Source organism: Megachile rotundata, chromosome 4, assembly GCF_050947335.1.
Source record: "Megachile rotundata isolate GNS110a chromosome 4, iyMegRotu1, whole genome shotgun sequence".
Lineage (NCBI taxonomy): Eukaryota > Metazoa > Arthropoda > Insecta > Hymenoptera > Megachilidae > Megachile > Megachile rotundata.
Genome location: NC_134986.1, coordinates 15,924,673 through 15,944,803, shown reverse-complemented (window position 1 = coordinate 15,944,803; position 20,131 = coordinate 15,924,673). Strand labels below are relative to the sequence as shown.

The window sequence follows — 20,131 nt, the reverse complement described above, 5'->3', positions numbered from 1 at the left end:
GTCTCTAGTGTCGACGTTACGTTAATCTTTGTAAAAGATTAGCACTCTTCTGTTATTATAATTGTGCGTTGGACATTACTCGGATGAAACTTTATTTGAATAAGAATTACGAGGTAATAATTAATCATTAATCATTTACTCATTACTCGAGTTATATGTTCCTTCAATTGTCCGTTATTCGTGTAAAAAGTCCTTATCAGTTATCCGTTACTTATCTCATTCCTGTAAAATCCGTAGTACGATATGATTTTTACTCGGCACTGTTACGTTATGGTATTGAAGGTAGAGTAAAATTAAACGCTTTACTGTAAAATACAATTTTTATATTTACAAAATACAGGTAAGACCAAACCACAGACTTATCTTTTCAATATGTACATTTTTTAATTTACTATATTTTTATACAAAAATAGTTAATAATGAAATGTGTTATAAGGATTGCTGGTTTTGTTTAACAAAATAAAATAAAATATGTTTAAAAAGTATGTATTTACATTTGCTGATAAACAGCACCTTGTATGTATGAGAATGTGAGTGTTGAATTATATAAAACTTATATAAAATATGAACAGTCTAAGTCTTCAAAGACTATGTTAAACTATTAAACGTTTTCCTATGGAAAGATAAATTCATTAGTTACAGTAGTTGCATCTGGACTAAGACTGGAACTTGCAGAACTCAAAGTTTCTTCTTTAATTTTTAGATTGGAAGAATCTTTATTTTTGTCCTTATCTTTATCTTTTTCTTTTTCTTTAGCTTTATCCTTATCTTTATCTTTCTTCTCTTTATCCTTGCCATGCTTATGGTCGTGTTTATGCTTATGTTTGTGTTTATGTTTCTTTTTGTCCTTTTTCTTTTTCTTGTTCTGAAAAATATAGATACAAAACATGTTTATACAGACGCAGAAAAATGCAGAAAAATAATTTTGATAGTCTAAATTACCTTGTTGACAGAATCACTCTTTTGTTTATGTTCTTCTCCTTCTTTTTTAAACATTCCCGGTTCAAAGCCTACTGGTCCAGCGGTTCCCATGATACCGGGTAATGATGCGGAGTTATCGCTATAATATTCTGATTTTACTTTTCCTTCGCTGACTGTTGAATTCGTTCGCTCGTCCTTTTCAACATAAAATTAATAAAACTTATAGTTTGAATTTAATGTTCGATTCTGTATATCTCTAGCGATGTATTAATTACCACTTTCTGCCGTTTTGCTTCTGGGCCATAATCAACCGAATTTGAAGGGCCAGGAATATCTTTACTGGGAGAAGGTTTCCTTTTATTTACAGCATTTGTACTTTCAATTTCAATCACTGTCGGTTCGTGTTTTATATGTACTAAATTTGGTTTCACCTGAAACGTACATATTTTATTTCATAATTATTCAAACTAAGATTTCTGTAATTCAAACTTACATCCTGTTCTGGGCTCGGTGGACCCGCCTTTTTTGGTTTTGTAAGGGCAGCTAGTTCAGGAATGGGGAGGCAAAGTGGACGTTTCGAACCGTATAAAGTATAATACAGATCAACTAAATCACATCGTATTTTAGGATCATGAGAAAGCATGCCACTAAAACAGTAAATTTATATTAAATACTTCCACGAAGAATTATATAGTGATTAAAATTAAACATACTTAATAAGGTTCCATATACGATCAACTAATTCAGCACGATCCAAACGATGCTTATGTGCTTTCTCGAAGGGTGGATTTTCGACCATAAGCCTCACTAACCGATGTCGAACTCCGGGGTGAGGATCCATCTCTATCATATCGAGCAGAAATTCTAAATCTTCCCATTTACCATCCACTCTTGTAAAATCGACTAATGCTTCCAGTGCCGCAATTCTGACATCTAAAGCGATCGTGATAGGAATTTATGAATATTTAAAATATTATTAATATGTAACATAGAAAATATTTAAGTACCGATAAACTGTCCATAGGCAGCATAGGCTCTGAAGAGATGAGGATTACTGGGAAGATGGCCGAATTTTTGTAAAATTCTTATGACTTTCAAGCAAGCAACACTGACTGTATATTTATAACACGGCAACAATTTTTCTAAGTTCAAATTTCTAGTAACTTCTTCCAATATAGCTTTCGTGTCAACCGATAAAGATTCAGCGGTAATGGCAGTCCTGAAAACATTATTGCAGATTCATAAATTATCAAAGAAACAAATCATTTTATTAAATATTTATCATACCCTTGTTGTATGCTAATTACAGGTGTGACAGTAGCTCCAAGAGCTTCGATCAATGCCGCTCTGTAATAGTTATCCGAATATCTATTTTTACTATTATCATTGTATTTGAATAAATCCATTAGAAAGGCTAACACTTCTGGTGGACATATACCATGTGCATTGCGCAAACCTGCCATTGCTACAGGTATAGTCTGAAATCGTAAAAAATTATGTAACATAAAATAATATTTTGCTTATTTTGCAAAATAATATTTTAACCTTTTGTAAAAAGTAATGTTGGAAATTTGAAAAATTGTTCTGTTTGATTATTCGTCTACACGAAGCCGATCCAAACAATTTTCTAAATATGGCTAACATCGCAGGTGGGCCAGCCCATGTTGCAACCATTGCGTTAGCAACCTAGTAATACATTTATTATTAATAACTTACATGTACGTAAACGATAGAAAATATGTCTGCTTAAAATATAAATAACCTTGGTTAAACAATGTGCAGCTCGCAATCTGACTTTATAATAGCAATGTTCATTTTCTATGGTATCGGTTAATGCTAATCGTGTAGCAGGTGTTGCGTGATTCTGCAAAGCTTCGATAGCTTCTAATTGCGCGGTGACGTCCCTTTCGTGTCTTAATTGATATTGCCATTGGTAATCGGGTTGTTCAATTTGAACAGCGCGCATTAGTGTCATATCGGGATCCAATCTTATCCACAATACAGGAGAATCACTGCAGATGAAATAAAAATTTATACCGTAAGCGTGTTTTTATCTTAAAGAATGTACAAATATAGGCTTTAATATAAGATGAAACAGTATTTACTCCATAGCAGAAAGGTCCATGTCCACTTCTTCTCCAGTACATAATGGAATCTTTTTCTTCTTATTTCTACGGCTTTTACTGTGACACGTTATATCTGCTTTTGCAACGGTACCTTCAATTTGTAAAGTATGTTTGAAAGTACCATCTAATTCTTGGATATTAACTAGAAGAGGACCAACATATTTTCTAATTCCTCTTTGGTTTGTAGTATCCTGTCGAATTTCTAATTCCACGGTATTTCTATAAAACACATTGCAGATTAATAAATTGCTTGGATTGGTTTACCTTTTCAAGTAATTACCTTTTTCTATTAAATACAAAACTTAAACTAAATTTTGCATGACCACCAGTTCTGACCCACTGGTCTATAAAAACTGCCATATCTTTACCTGTTACGGTAAAGATTGCTTTTGTAAATACATTTGTACTAATTAACATGTGAGACCAGAGTCCAGAATCAATTTTTTGTTGAGCTGCATTAGCTGCTAATGAAAGTTGTTTATTGAAAACCTAAAACACAGATAAAAAGTACATATTTTAGTGTATTTGGGATGGTATATAATAAGTACCTGTAGGAGTAATTCTTGTCCAATTCGATGTTCTAACATTCTAATCACTAAATGCGCCTTTTTACGAAGTACTTCAATGTACTTTGGAGACATTGTATGTAAATTCCTTATTGGAAAATAAAAACCAGGATCTGGAGCTCTAGGGGTTGGTGCTGGTGTATTAGCTGCAATAGGTAATGGTGCTGGAGGTTGTGAAGGATCTAAGATTATACCTCCAAACTGTTCTTCGTATCTTACAACTTCTTGTAATTCCTAAAAATATGTATAAAATAAAATTTATGCTTGACTAGGTAACACATAATAACAGGAAAAAGATTTTTACCGATTGTACCCATTCTCGGTATTCATTATTGCCAAAACATTTTTTTGCATATAAACCGGTTAGATACGTTGAAATACCTTTAGGTAACCACGTGTCAGACCAATTTTGCATGGATATAAAACATCCAAAAAATTGTTCTGCCACAGCCTGTGCCATAGCCTTTTTTGTAATATAAACTTGATCAATAATTGCAGTAGAATGTAATAAATTTGTACTACAAACGAATAAATTTTCATTGAGATAATTACTTATATATTGAATGTAGATAATATCTAAGGACTTAGCTTACTTTAAAATACTCATAGTGGCATATGCGTTTATATCTTCGTCCAATTCATCTACAAACACTTGTTTATAACAAGAATAAGGGTATCTATTTGACAAAGTTTCTTCATAAAATTCAAATGCTTCATGCATATATTTTGCAGAAACTTTCAATGATGGTAACAATTGTGGTAAACAAAAATGTGTTACCTCATGCATATAAGGGTCCACAAATATTTCAAATGGTCTGTAAAATAAAAGTGTTACAACTTGATTTTTTATCCAGTATAAATATAAAATAAGTCATCAATTAGCTTACCCAACTGCAAGCGCAATATTTGGTGCACATGCTGGTGTATTAAGAACATAATGAAAGGTTTTTCTCCTCATGTCTGGTGTATATACAACTTCTACTAGGTCACCACAAGATATAGCAGTCATTGAATCATCAACAGTGAATTCTAGTTTCCAAGTACATGGTTCTGCAAAACTATCAACACATGGAAACCATAGTCTTGACGAATTTTCATAGCTATATGTATACATATGTGCTCCTCTCTAAAATAGAATACAATACCTGTATACAGCTAAGTTCAAAGAATAGATATCTATAAAATTAATTGGTTATACCTCAGCTAATGTTCCTTCACAATTTGGTACAACAAAATGCACTCCACCTTGAGGTTGTTCTAAAGAGAATTCAATGCTAATTCTTAAACTTCTTCCTTCAGCAACTAGATGCGCTGCATCTGGTGGGATCTGTACTACTAATTCTCCTGCATTATTATCTGGATCAACTCTCTGTGCAGCTGCTAAGTGCATGTTTGAAAAGAATTCCAATGACCTCCTATAAAAATATATTATTATACCAAGTGTTATACATATATCTGTATATTGATACTTACTGTTTTCCATCTCCTTGACAGATATCCAAAAATGGGTCAAAATATTGAAATGGTGCTTCATAGGTGTCATTTAAACATACTCTATAAATTCTACATTGCTTCGCATTAAGTTTTATCAGTCTTAATGTATCTCTAAGTGGAACTATTGTCAATTCTACAAATCCCTACAATAAAAATACATAGTTATGAAATAAATATTGTAGGAACATTGATCCTTGATTATTATTTCACTTACAATAATGCTCTTCCTTTGGAAGCTTATACCTGTGAGGCTCAATATTTGATGAGCCGTAAAATAGAAAGAAAACAATAAATAATGACTAACACAGTGAATATATATAACAGAATATTAAATTCTTCTAAGCATTTCTTAAAAACTAGTATCTGATGCTGTTAGAGACTAAAAAATGAAAATGAAAATTTTGTAAACATAACCTTAAATTATAACTCAAAAATGGGTGCAAATTATGATCTCAAACTTTTCTGTACATCTTTAATAACTAAGTATGGAAAGAAGTTTGCAGAAATGCATGAAATTTTATTTTTGAAGCTTGAAGCTACAATCAATTATCTTTGTTTACATTATGAAGCTCTTGGAAATACTTATAATTTATATGGTCGGCTATTATCGGCCGTTCTTTCCTTCTTCATGTTTCATTTATATTTTCCCACTATTTGCTTTTAACAATTTATACATAATTTTGTAGGTAAATCGGAAATATAAACATTGTTGACATTTTAATACATCGAAATTACTGTTTTCATAAGCAGTTATAATCATTGAGTATGCATATCACCCTACAGATATGAACGGAAACCTCTATCTACAATTGTCGGGTCACAACCTTCTTTATCGATTGAGAGTAAAATTCATAATGAAATTACAGTGCATTTAGTTGTGAAAATTGAAGGAATATTAATTAAAAAAAATGGAATGCTGACTTCTTTCGATTGTGGGTAGAATATATTTTATGCAATTGTTATTGATAATTGAGTGCCCGAATGTAGGCGCCTAAAAATAGGCAACCCAAAATACAGTTACGTGACATGAACAGCATCCTCAAGGGGCAAAATATTAACCCGATCTGAAATATCGACGTCATCCAAAACCTCATTTTTACCAACTGTTTTATTACGCACTCTATAATTTAGGACGGTGATTTCAGGAACTAGATCGAACAAAATGATCGAAAGTGATGAGGCTATAAATGCGGGAAATCAGCATTGCAGACGAGATGATGTCTGCGACAAATAGTGCGATTGTGTCATCAAATCCGAAAATGGTAATGCAGTTGAATTCATTCTGATTCAGACTCACATTTTGTAACCTTTCTAGGTATATAAAATATAGGACACAGGTTTATAAATAATAGAATACATTTATTATTTCTTGTTAACCTAATACAGAAATGGAAGAAAATGTAACATTGAAGGTGTTTAAAGAATGTCATTAGTCATCGATTTCCTGAATGTCATTCGTAAAATCTTTTTTGGGTGCGTCACCGACTAAGAAGAATTTTTTATCTGCAAAAAGATATCCATGACCACGAAAAGTTCAAATAAAATGTGATTACATTGCTTAATCCATATAGATATTAATGCGTCATCTAGAAGGTTAAGTACTAATCTTATAAGAATTCTCGAAAAATGATGCGAAAAATCACGATGCGTTTCCAGATAGAGACTAATAGTTCTTACTAAATAAGCAAATACTGATCTTTCACGAACTAAGTTAACAAACATCATTACAATATTATACATAACTTATCAGTTCGGTTATATCGCAGCTTATTTGCTCCATTAGACAGCGATATTTGCCGCGTTATACATACATTTATTAACCGCAGACTTATCTAGATGTTCACGTGGTTGGAACAGTGAAACATGAGAAGTAGAATTACAAAAACGATTTCAAAACGACATGCGACTATATAACGTGTACAACACCGTGAAAAATATATAAATGTATTTTACTATCTGTTCGAATAAGTTTTAAATTCACGCCAGTCTTTTTTGATTGATTAAATCTGTCATGTTCTTTAGAATTATAATAAAGTGCATTGAAATACTGCGTCGGTAAAAACTTTGAAACGCTATCAATTACAGACGCTTATATGAGAAGTGATCGCGGAACAGATTAGTATATCTAATAGACGTACGCATGAGCATAGGTACGAACGGATTGTTCTTGGCGCGTAACATTACGTGTACACAAGGTTTTGTCGTAGTACCGTGTGTATACGCGAAGCCGCAAGTTTGGTAATTTACTAAAGCGTGCACTCGAATCAAATCCTTGCACGAATCATTTTACACCTGTGTCCAAAAGTGCGAATTACTCATCGACCATTACTTTTCGTTTCCCCGAAAGCTAAATAAATCGCACAGTGATACTTCATCGATTGGTGGGCATAAACATGTTAGCCTTGGTAATCGCACAGCGCACCGCGATTTCGGCGGACGGGTTCGACACCATTTCGAGTTGCAGTGACACCATGGCTAAAGTTTCGACCACAGTTGTTACGTAACTTGTTACGCACCGTGCACACAACTTACGTATTTCTGGACATATGTACATGTATTCATATATACAGCACGGTGTAGGTGAGACTTCCACAAGTGTGGGAGCGGATCTGGCGTGCACGTGACCGAGTGCATGCATATAATTGTATGTATGTAGTCGGTGCGCGAACAGGGCAGTCGCAACGTGCGCGGAACCCAGTGCAAAAATTTTGCATAGATAAATGATACAATATTGTTCTCGTTCTTTCTTAAAATTAAAAAATTTTCTAATTACACTTGTTCTTAAAAATGCTTACATTGTATTTGCAAGTACGTGTTTCAATCTCTTCAATTTCGAAACTTTATTAAACGTCATAATGCTAATTTTGTTGCGATAAATTCGTGCCGGCCCTGTGCGTAGCTATTGGCACATACTTGTACAAGAATGGCTTCCCTCAGTTAAGGGGAAGTGCGGTCTCGTGCAAGTTTGGCTTCCTCGTAAAAAAGAATCTCAGCACTTCGTTCCCTGTCACAATAGTTAATCTAAACTGGCCATCCGTAAACATTCACATTACTTGTCTCGACATTTGAAATAATCTGAAAATACTGATTCAAATCATTTTTAAATTTCCGTATCTATTATTTTTGGATCTGAATCATGAAAATGGATGGCAGTCGTAGGTTAGCTTCGTTCGCGCGAAGCGGTGCACGAGTAAAATCGTCGCGAGTGGTGGATCTCCTTCTCCTACACTTCCCCTTAACCAGAAGAGCCTATCTTTGAACGCGGTTGTACTGGTTAGTCGGCTAGTAAACTACTTGACTGTTCAATTATTTGAACGTCATGCGCGCGGACGCGCGAGTCTGTTCAAAAGCTTGGCGATCGGTTGTTGGCTACCGACATTCAACGGGCAAGGATTGTCAACGTTCCTGACAATCACCGGCAGTCACGCTGTTCTACCTGTGTCGGCAGTCCGTTGAACGTATCGATAGAGTGTAACGATGCTGAATCTGTTCGAACCACTCCTCGACATTCCGACGGTCTACTACGGGGCGCTGCTGGGCGCCGGATTTTGCATCTATTATCTTTTTGAAGTTGTGAAAGTGAGTAAGCAGTATCTTTTTCTCTGTTGCTCATTCATTTACATTCTTTACGGAAAGTTTGTAGTCGGTCGTGATTCATCGGCGAGACGATAAGCAATACAAAAATTGACATCGAATGCAATTGTCGAAACGGTTAGGTCGAACATTTCTATAGTTATTCGATATTTGATTGATATTTTAGATCGACGATGCAGATTTTGTTACAGACCACGAAAGGGAATATGCATTCACACGATGCTTTTGTTGCGTAAATTTGACGAGCAATTTTATTATTTCCTTGCGTCGAATTGTTATTTAAATTTATTCGTGAATTTCAAATTAGGAAATATACAAAGTTATTGGTTATCTGTAGACTTTTAACCTTCATTAACATCAATCATCGCGTTTGGTTCAGAGTCACGCGTATATCATGCTTCATTCTATTAAACGCGTCGTTTAGAAATAATAACGGATTTCGCTTGGAAATCTGGAACCTTCCGTTGGAACAATAAAAAAATATTGGTGCGCGAACTTGGAATGAATTTTAATTTCCAGATGCGTCTAATTGAAAGAACAGAATTAAATCAACGACGTATGAATGTATATTTGGTACGGCATTAACCCGCCAATATCATCGCACGACCATTGTTTGATCATTCGTTGACCCCAATATTCCAATTCTCACGCGAATTAATAACAAGGTTAAGAAATTGTTATATGATAAATGTTTTGAATAAAAAATTTTTATCTAAAATACAAAGTTCGCCAAAGAAAAATTCTGTCTTGTTAATATTGCGGACAAATTTGAGAATTGCGAAACGTCGAATATACTCGACTGATTCAACGAGATAATCGAAAGTCGAATATCTCGTTTTCCTTATCGAGCGATTAAAAACTCAAAGCCACATATAATATATATCATTAATCGCGATATATTATCAGGATTTCCGCGATACGAATAGCCGAACTCTGACACGACCCTTCGTGGTTTGTACGAGCCACGAGGAGTTGCACGATTTATTAATTTGACCTTAAAACTCCGAGGCATTTGCCCCGGACGAATTGCGCGCCCGTTTGTGTGCGCGCGCATCGAACGCACACGCCGGAACAGGTGACATCGCGCGTTCGCCAAATAGCCATTCGTCAAGAATAATCCGATGCTGAATAGACGGACTCATTGGTATACATAATTTATCGGTGGACAGACAGAACATGGTTTCATTCTTTTTTACAGCGGAAGATTTCTTATGTTTTTAAATGGTACTTGTGCGATTACGAACAGAGAGGTTAAGCTGGACATCGCATAGAGCCACACTAGAAATGTTATCGATAACTATCGATTTATATTACATGGCAAATAATACTAACTGAAGTAGAATCTGATTTGTTAGTCAAATTTACTCGTCATTGACATTTTGAATGTAAGCTGACCCACATTTTTAGTAGTCAAACTATTCTGAATTTAAGTTAGGTTATATTTGCATTTGAAGTTTAAACAAGAATAAATTAATTCGATACATACGATGTACAATAGAATTGAAACACTGTGATTAGTAAAAACAGAAATATATCACTAAAATTTGTGTATTTTTGTTTAAACTTTAAACCTAATTAAAGCAGACTGATCTTATTACTCGAATCTAATTACTCTTTATCGAACTTAGGTTAAAGTACATAGATTCGAAGTTTGAACAGTCATAAACAGATTTGACTTGTAAAATTACGTGTTACTTTCAACCTCAGTCGTTTTATATTATTATTAACGATAATTTCAATATTTCGTTGAGTAATGTTAATATATGGATAATATACGATATTTTTAAAACGAAATAGGAAAATTAAAATGAACAGTTAATTAAATTGCTGGCATACAAAGGCGGGTAGGGGACAAATGAGGAGGAAAATCAAGAGGTGTCAACAGTACCTAATGAAACTGTTACACTAGTGTAGAACATAAGTATTTTGATAAGCAGAATTAATCGGTTACTAGATACACTCAGCATTAATGAACAGTCTACGCGTATAAATTATTAAGGAGTGGTATAACGTGTACACAAACAAATTATATCGAAAAAGACTACTCATTGAGTTGTAGATAACTACGTATGTTATAAAATATGCAGTCTATTATTAACCATTCGTATTCATAAAAATTGTCTGTAGCTTTATGTCTTCGAAAAGTTCAATGCCCTTATAATATGCTGTTATAGCGCTTAATCATTCGATCATCCATCGCGGTCAATGAATCGATAAATAAAACGATGCTTAAATAACTTTCAGACGCCGATGCTAGTGTGTTCCCATGGACCATTCCGATCGTTCCTCGAGCAACATGTGCCACTTGTAAGAAATAAATTCTGGCCTACCCTATGGTGTTTCGAATCGAGGGCACAGACCATTATAGCCAGCCTTCTCAGATCGCGAATCTTACCACTTATTCATTATCGCAGGTTGGTAAGTCTGTCTTTAACGTTACTGCTGTCTAATCTAATAGATACAAAATTAATTATAATATTCGAAATGTAGGTACGAAGGACACGATTTAAAATTCCAAGATATTCGATGGAGCACATTAAATACTAATTAGAACTATCTATTCTTTCAGCACGTAATACCGTACTAAAAATATAGCGCTGCTAATTATATGGTCTTTATTTATATAGCTCACGCTGTAGATCGCTGTATGTATATTGCCACCCGTTGCATTGCTACGAATTATACTATGTGATATATCGTTACACGTTGCATAGTTAAATATTATTTTGTTCGCTCATTATTGTTAATATTAGTCACAACCTTCAATGTTAAAGTATTAGCATAGATAATTCTCGTGACATTTAGAGTGTTAATTAGTATAAGTGTTTATTTGCAAGGACGCGATTGTAAATTATCGTGCCTCTTTTACTTCCTTCTAATTAATCACTTGTCCCACAGGGAGATCCTGACCTTGTCGGATGGGGGTGAAGTGGCTCTGGATTGGGCGGAAGAGGGATGTTCCGTTGCTTCACCTATCGTGATTATTTTGCCAGGGCTGACTGGTGCAAGTCAAGCAGAATACATCAAGTGCCTTGTTTCGTCCGCGAAAAAAGTTGGGATACGATGCGTGATTTTTAACAACAGAGGACTAGGAGGAGTAGAGCTGAAGGTATTGGGATGATTCAAGCATTTGACCCTTTAGTAACGCTTATTACATTGTATGTCTCCTATCACAAACTAAAACCATTTTTTTTACAGTGCAATTAACCGTTTAGAAGCAACTTAGATGGTAATTATAAACCATTTGCAAGTGATATACATAATATATGTGAATAAGCTTGCGTAGCAAAAAGAGTACCCAATTTCTTTTTTGTTAAATTCACAGAAATTTTCTTATAAATACTACTATACTTGCGTAATGTTCGATAGCGGTATCTTTCCTTAATAAACTTCATTTATTCTTCTATATTAAGCCAAGATATCGTTTATTATATAGCAGGAGACAAGAAATTAGTCCTATCTCTCAAGTATTAATGTACTGCTTGTAGATAGTTGAAGAAAAGTGTGGAACGGCTTAGCAAAGCAATATCAGGAATGACGAGAAACGACCTATTTTTTATCCTATTTATCTCGTGTAATACAAGTCGCGTATAGCGTTTTCAAACTTCCAAACTGTAACATAATACTGAACTTTAAAATTATGCGAATAAGCGACCATTCTAAGAATTGATGCGTTACAAGAATACAAGCACAAATTTATCGGGAATAATCGTATAATTGCAGACTCCACGGACGTACAATGCTGCGAACATCGACGATTTATCAGAGGTTATCGAGCATGTGAAAAAACTTTACCCGCATGTACCCCTTGGAGCGACGGGCATCTCGATGGGAGGGTAATAAAGATTTTCTTTCCGACACAACAAAAAAATGTTATATTCATTGTATTTGCACGGTGCTATAAATGGTCGGCCTTGAAACAGAGTAAAAAATATAATTAGCGCTTCATATAACAGCGTCGATAGTAGCGGTACAATGAACACGTTGTGTGATCTGTTTGCAGATTAATATTAGGTAATTATTTAGCGCAACGAGGAACAATGGCGAGGAACAAATTAAAAGGATGCTTCCTTATCTCCGTGCCGTGGAACGTGTTCGCAGCGACAAAAAACACTGAAGAGAATTATTTCAATTTGATGATGAACAAGTATTTGGCCGGCACGCTACGCAAGAATATTCAACGTTTGCATAACTCATCAGAAACTGGAATGTTCGACGTGGATATCGATACTATTCTGAAAGTAAGCTTATCTAACTATCTCTGTATTGATACGCCGTTATCTGCTTAATTAATTTAATATGTTTTATTCCCTTTTCTCCAGAGTCAAACGGTACGAGAATTTGATTCGCATTTCACGGTGAAACAATTTGGCTACAAAGACGTGGAGGAGTACTATTCAAACGCAACTATACACGACAAATTGCATTTGATTGATGTGCCATTATTGTGCCTTAGTGCTGCGGACGATCCATTCCAACCTGTTCATGGTAATTAAGTTTGTGCATCGTCTTTACACCATATCGACCCAGTCTAAAAAATGAATAAGTAAATTCTTCAAAATAATTTCAACTCTTTTTGGTTTTTGATATTTAGCGATTCCTCTGAAAGAAATAGCGGAAACGAAGAATGTAGCGGTCGTGGTGACTTCGCGTGGTGGTCACATAGGTTTTCTAGAAGGAGTATGGCCGGTAAAGGAGGAGCAATACATGGGAAAATTATTCTCACAATTTTTTGCCGCACTCTTCACCGCTGATGTAGATCGTCACATATTATGACGAACTTATGCACTACGCTGCGAGTGCATTCACGAATATTCTTACCAAATATTCGGTTTATATTTGGCCATTACATGAAAACTAAAAGAATCACGTGCCATGATTAATCGTATTCAGGGTATCGTACATGTGATGTAATAGTGATAAGGGATACAGGATTTTCATAGCTTTTATAAATCTGTTAACGACCTGAGAAGTATTAGCTTCAAATAATATAGGTATATAATTTTTTTACACGCATACACGTAAACGTGTTTTAGATACCAAAAACGCACATTTGTTTACGCATGTAATAATGTTATATTTATTTTTTAACATAACATGTGTTTATTACAAACCTTTGGAATTAATATATAAATTGGAACAGAAATAAAGAATATTTTAATTTTATATGTTTACATTATTTGTGATTTTTTATTGATAATCCCGTTAGAAATCCTGTTATGGTCAGCCCTTTCTATGATTTCGAGGACGGTATGTATATCTGGATGATATTAATCCAACTTAGAGTTTTAAACGATCAATCTATGTTCTATTTAGATAGTAGGTCATTAGATAAAATGGAATATAAATTGGTGCACACGATTAATATTTATCATTGTTTACTATAAACTAAATAATAATTTTTGAGGCTATCTTATGTCAGTAAACAACTTAATCAAAAATAAATATCTGCATTAGGCGAATAAAGTTTGAGTATATTTGTTTAGGATATGCAATATTTGTATTTCGCGTGAAATTTAAAATATGTACAGCGCCATCTTGCGTTTGGTGTTTCTGGATTGCTCCTGGTAGCTAGAGAACATGAAAGCGAGGAGGTATCCAATGAAAGTGTGCGACAAGGACAGCCTACTGTGCGACAAGAATAGACATACTGCACCGCCCCAAAATGGCGTCGTACATATAAATCGAAACTGCGGCGTAAAACTGTTAATTACTCCTTTCCAGCAAATAATTTTTACACTTTTACAGTTGCTTTATGAAGAATGTAATTGTAGTAACGTATAAACGTAGTTTTCATAAATATTTTGTCCATAATTAATCGTGAATTAATAAATTAAGAAGAGGTAGCACAATGGTTACCCGGATACCTCCTTTACTTTCATGCTATCCTATTACAATACTTTAGTTCAGGGCGCGTACCGCTAGATGGCGTTGGTTGAACTATCAACTACATGGATTCTGAATTTTAAATAAATAATTAATTAAAAGTTTAGTGTTTGCGGAAACTACAGCTGAAAATTGCTACGAATGTATAATTTACAAAAAAATTTCAAAAATGTGTGGATTATTTGCAGAAAACAAGTAATCAGTAATTCATTATCGCAATTTCAATTTTATTCGTCTGCCGCCATTTTGGGGCGGTACGGTATATCTATCCTTGTCTAGCAATGTGCTGTCCTTGTCGCACACTTTCATCGAACACCTCTTCGCTTTCATGTTCTCTAGCTACCAGGAGCAGTCCTGGAACACCAACCGCTAGATGGCGCTGTACATTTTTTTTTTTAATTTTATCTACTCAATCGAGAGGATCAAAGTACCTTGGTAAGTTTCAAATGGTTATATTAAAATAAAACACAAAATTATTGAAACATGAAGTATTTATTTATATATTATTTATACATAAACAGGAAATTCGTTCAGGAAAAAACATTGAAGTAGTATAAACGCTTGTTTTAATAATTACAATTCATTGTATTGTATTAATAATGCTCGAACAGATGTTAACACTTTTTCCAAATATTAGCAACAGTTAATGCGTTATTTACGTAATCTGCTATTTGAACATCAGTGAAAATGACATATAAAAAATGCTTCCATGGAATTTCTTTTTATTGTTTAATATTTAATAAAAAATTATTATTATTAATATCACTGCTATTTAATCCTAGAAAATTGATAGAAGTCTGAATCAGAAAATGCTTCACTTTTATACTTTCAAGATGATGTACAATAGACATTGATACACTGGATGAATTTTTTATTTAACAAATTAGTAATTATTATTTATAATACAATTTATCAAAACCCGTGAGAGAACATTTCAAAACAGTATTTTGCAATGCATATAATGGCAATGTAAAAATGCTTCATATTAGAATGTTATTGTTATTTAATGTATTAAGATAATTCCGTCCAGAATTTCTCACAAATAAAGCAGCTTTAGCATGTTTCAGTGTATTTTGCCTTAATTTCATATCATTGGATGTGATAGAATTTTATACACGATAGCATTAAAAGGCTCTTATCCGTAGTACAAAATATAAAGATGTTAATACTCCCAATGTATTTTATAATTTAAACTCTAAGTCCAGAGATTTTACAATAAATGCTAATATATCCGTACTTTCCTCGATCTGAAATAAACATTTTTATGTAACAATATATATGCAAAATAAAATAAGATTATCATTATTTACTAACCACTTTCATAGTTGGTTTTCCACCACCATGTCCAGCTTTAGTTTCTATCTTAATAAGTAAAGGATTTGTTTGCTGTGGCAGTTTTCCAAGCGTATTTTGCAACGTTGCAATCAATTTGAGACTATGCAACGGTACGACACGATCATCATGATCTGCAGTCAACAATAATGTTGCTGGATATTGTCCATTTTCTGGAACTCTTACATTATGTAAAGGAGAGTACTTCAATAGGTTCTCGAAGTGTTTCGGATCATCAGAACTACCATAATCGGATACCCAAGCAACTCCAATTGTAAATTTATGGAAACGTAACATGTCCATTACTCTGCATACAAGAAAGCATAAGTAGATTTTACAGTAAACTTGAGATCTAGATTTATAGGGTAAAGAGATTTGTTATTAGCCACCTACCCGACTTGAGCAATGGCAGCACCAAAAAGATCAGGTCTTTGATTTGCACACGCAGCGATCAACAGGCCGCCATTACTTCCACCTAAGATACTTAATTTAGAAGCTGTGGTGTAGCCATTGTCGATAAGGTACTCGGCAGCAGCTTGGAAATCGTCGAATACATTCTGTTTATTAAAGAATCGTCCACCATTATGCCATTTTTCTCCGTATTCGCTAAAAAAAAGTACAATGAATATAGTTATGTTATAAAAACATATTTAACATTCAACTTACCCGCCACCTCGAATGTTCGCTACAGCAAGTACTCCATTCAAATGCTGAACAAAAACTAGTTTCGTAACGCTGAACGTAGGTTGGATGCTTACGTTGAATCCTCCATAACCATATAACAGAGCTGGCATAGAACTATCCAATACAGCATCCTGAATCGAATATTTATTATTACAACTTTTTACTTGACAGGTTTATAAATATCATATTACAAATACTTACATGTTTCATTACAATGAACATTGGGATTCTTGTACCATCTTTACTTGTATAAAATACCTGACTAGTTTTATATAAACTCGGATCAAAGTTCTTTACTTTAATTTCTCGCAGTACCTGTAAAAATATTTGTATATATACACGTCCGATCTTTTCATTTTTTAATTGTAATGCATTTTATGCAGGAAGAATAACTAACTTGTGGTTCTTCATCAGTTTTGAGATCAACTTTGTATATGATACCAGGAATTAAAAATGATTTGAATTGATAAAATATTTCCGAATATTTCTTTTGTCCTGCAAAATTAACTATTGTGCCCACATCAAGGGGAAAAGTTCTAATTTTTTCGCCAGTTTTTAAACTGTGTAATTGTAAAATGTTCTGAAAGAAATACAGACTGTTATAATTTATTACAACAATTATACTAAGAATAATAGGCCTTGTATATTTACCTTAACATCTTCAATATAGCAAGCTACAAATTTATCACCATCGACTGCACAAGCCCAATCTAATACATTGTCAGGATGTTCTGGTAGGAGGTCAATCCATTTTTCTTGCTTATAATCCAATAAATCTATAGCTATTAATTTATAATTTGGCGCATTTTTGTTCGTCCGAAATATAGCTTTGGTACCATCATTTGTTACATACTGTTTAAAAATGAAATCAGCTATAAAGGAAAGCATCAGAAATGGATAAATATGTATACTATATCCAACCAACCTCGTAATCAGCTTCAAGTTTATCAACGACCTGAGTTAACTGCAATTTCTCAGTTATTTTCGTGTCAGGAATCAATTCTGTGAAATAAACTAAATTATCTCTACAGTCTTTCACAGGTGTGACAATCAGCCACTTTCCACAGTCAGAAACTTCAGCTCCTCTGAAAGCACACAACATAAGTGATAAACACATTAAATTATGTTTTATTAAAGTTGTTTTCAAAAAATACAACATAATCCTAACTATCTGTAATCAATTAACTTTGTTAAAACACATACACAATTGTATCACTCACATCCTCCATAAAGGTTCTTCAGGGAATTCAACTGCAATAACATCTTCTGACTGCGGTGTACCAACAATATGATAACACAGTTTTTGATCTCTGTTACCCTCTGTTTCTGAACCATCAGTTTTACCTTTCTGATCTGGATAACAACCATAAAATATCCCACGATTGTCATGAGTCCATGTTATGGGGGAAAACTTTACTTTTTCTAGGATCTCAGGATATTTTTCACCTGTGCACAGACATTCTATAAATAAACTTAACGTTCAAATATTTTTTTATAAGATGATTAAAATATTGATAACTGACCAGTTTCCGTATTCATGAAATGAATTGTACACCAATCAGACCCACTACTGGATAAACCATATGCATATATACTACCATCTTCACTAAATTTACTGCTTCTAATTGCAACAGTTCCATCGTCCGATAGAGTATTTGGATCTAGAAATACTCTTGGTTCACTATCCAGAGTATCTTGTACATATAAAACACTGAAACACAAATAGAGCTACGTGTTAAGATATTGCTGAGGTTCTATATGCACGAGACTCAACAATATAATAAAGGTTTTAGCTTTTGTAATAAATGTGTTAACATCTACAGTAGTTACCTTTGGTTTTGTAAGCCAGTATTTTTATAGAAGTAATATTTATTTCCATATCTAGCGGGACATGAGTATTTTGGAAAGTCCCATAATTGCTTTAATCGATCATGAATGTCTTGACGTGCTTTGCATGATTCTAAATATGGTTTAGTAACAGCATTTTGGGCATCAACAAAGGCTTTAGTTTGCTCTGAATCAGGATCCTCCAACCATCTATATGGATCTGGCACCTAATAAAAAATAATAAACCTTATTTATTGCTTATTCATTGTATAATGAAATACATAAATGCAAATTATATGTTTGATTAATGTATAAAAATATATCTAGATACTAAAACATTTGTATTACTTATGGTTATGTATCTACAAACTTGTATAAGAGAACGTATAATTTAAAAAATGATTATCTTAATTCTATTCTAACCTCGACTCCATGATAGTTATCAACAATGGATTCATCGCGATATGCTTCAGGATATTGTAATTTTTCCATTACTTTTTTATTCTCCATATGTTTTTGTACCAAATGGTCAAACACCTAAATGTTATCAAAAGATACGGTAAAATATATTTTAATAATATTAATGAATAATAGTATTTTAAAAAGCCTTTACTTTCACAGTAGAAAAAGGTGACGCGCGAATAAATTGCGAGTGGTTACAAAGAGCGAATTCCAATGTACTCTTATTTACACAATTTTGGATGTTAAGTAAACAAATTTTCTTTATTCTATTTACAATTAAGGGCACAACCGTAACACGCATTATTCATGAAAGATACGTAAGATACTCGTAAACCTAAATTTGTATTTTTTTACCGTATCAAGATATCTATAATATAGCTAAAAAAAGCGGGCTATCATCTACAATTTAATGCATTTGTTTTTCACGATACGATACAGTTACATTTATACTCAGCGATATTATTTATTTATTTAAATATTTATCTATTTATTCTAAGCGAAATATCAATTTTTTGTTTAACTAATTAACTTAAAAATATTAATGATATAATTATATAAAGTTTACAAGATTATAAATAAATTCGATAACAAAGGCTATTTAAATTCAAGCGATAATATGAATTTATGGAATACGCTTTCAACAAAATATTATGACCATCATTCCGAATATTGCTCTTTCTCTATCTCGTTACTCAGAATCGGAAAATTATACGAAATATTTATACATTCTGTCAAAATTAAATGCATAAACAAAAGAGTCTCAAATCATAATCGAAATGTGAATGGAATTAAATCTTATTCACGCGGCGCGAGATAAAAGTCACGTGACGAGCAGTATAATATGCGTTTTACCGAATGTATAATCAATTTATAAATATAAAAAAGAATGAAGTTAATATAAATATCCTAACTGTAAGTTTCAATAGTAACGTTAGTACGTGACACGGAAGAGTATATGGTATAGTCTTATCAATTGGCCTTAATTACCCCTTCTTAGACTGTGCGATATTTACAACACGTGAATATGACTTTTCACGCGTTTTGACTGGCTATCGAAATCATGGAAATACAGTGTCGTATGCGTGATATCGATGTTTAACTAGACATCGAATGTACAATTCTTAGAATGCGTTTAGTAAGAAAGTGGAGCAAGAGTAAGAAAAATTGTGCAGTTCGATAAAACTAAACTATCGAGTACAGAAGTTCATGATTTTTTTATTTCAAAATCTAAATGATTTC

At 33.4% G+C, this 20,131-nt stretch overlaps 3 protein-coding genes across 7 annotated transcripts; 1 reads left to right on the top strand and 2 right to left on the bottom strand.

Moving 5' to 3' along the window:
• Window positions 1–17: 17 nt before the first annotated feature.
• Hydr1 (abhydrolase domain containing Hydr1) lies at window positions 18–13,867 on the top strand. 4 transcript variants are annotated; one of them, XM_076530494.1, is made up of 8 exons: window positions 7,325–7,345; window positions 8,458–8,686; window positions 10,946–11,115; window positions 11,600–11,810; window positions 12,425–12,537; window positions 12,705–12,942; window positions 13,024–13,189; window positions 13,296–13,867. In XM_076530494.1, exons 2-8 carry the CDS (start codon window positions 8,585–8,587, stop codon window positions 13,475–13,477), a joined length of 1,182 nt encoding a protein of 393 aa, XP_076386609.1. In that variant the 5' UTR covers window positions 7,325–7,345; window positions 8,458–8,584; the 3' UTR covers window positions 13,478–13,867. The 4 variants fall into 4 exon arrangements, with proteins under 4 accessions (XP_076386611.1, XP_076386610.1, XP_076386609.1 ...); XM_076530496.1 differs by lacking the exons at window positions 7,325–7,345; window positions 8,458–8,686 and adding an exon at window positions 18–113; XM_076530495.1 differs by lacking the exons at window positions 7,325–7,345; window positions 8,458–8,686 and adding an exon at window positions 6,280–6,369.
• Taf2 (TATA-box binding protein associated factor 2) lies at window positions 471–5,886 on the bottom strand. Its single transcript, XM_003703915.3, has 19 exons — window positions 5,694–5,886; window positions 5,322–5,376; window positions 5,087–5,250; window positions 4,812–5,028; window positions 4,501–4,739; window positions 4,207–4,428; window positions 3,918–4,131; window positions 3,596–3,847; window positions 3,328–3,536; window positions 3,027–3,266; window positions 2,684–2,933; window positions 2,467–2,607; window positions 2,209–2,399; window positions 1,929–2,140; window positions 1,635–1,854; window positions 1,415–1,568; window positions 1,197–1,352; window positions 943–1,116; window positions 471–865 (listed from the first exon to the last, which is right to left on the bottom strand). The coding sequence occupies exons 1-19, from the start codon at window positions 5,735–5,737 to the stop codon at window positions 614–616; spliced, it is 3,606 nt and encodes a 1,201-aa protein (XP_003703963.2). The 5' UTR covers window positions 5,738–5,886; the 3' UTR covers window positions 471–613.
• Window positions 13,868–15,060: 1,193 nt separating the features above from the next.
• Window positions 15,061–19,310, bottom strand: LOC100876728 (prolyl endopeptidase). 2 transcript variants are annotated; one of them, XM_012286843.2, is made up of 13 exons: window positions 19,044–19,310; window positions 18,854–18,967; window positions 18,434–18,657; window positions 18,127–18,314; window positions 17,824–18,064; window positions 17,529–17,688; window positions 17,255–17,455; window positions 17,001–17,183; window positions 16,805–16,918; window positions 16,586–16,734; window positions 16,313–16,525; window positions 15,902–16,226; window positions 15,061–15,834 (listed from the first exon to the last, which is right to left on the bottom strand). In XM_012286843.2, exons 1-13 carry the CDS (start codon window positions 19,191–19,193, stop codon window positions 15,769–15,771), a joined length of 2,328 nt encoding a protein of 775 aa, XP_012142233.1. In that variant the 5' UTR covers window positions 19,194–19,310; the 3' UTR covers window positions 15,061–15,768. The 2 variants fall into 2 exon arrangements, with proteins under 2 accessions (XP_012142233.1, XP_003704000.1); XM_003703952.3 differs by having other exon boundaries at window positions 17,824–18,049; window positions 19,044–19,306.
• Window positions 19,311–20,131: the final 821 nt, after the last annotated feature.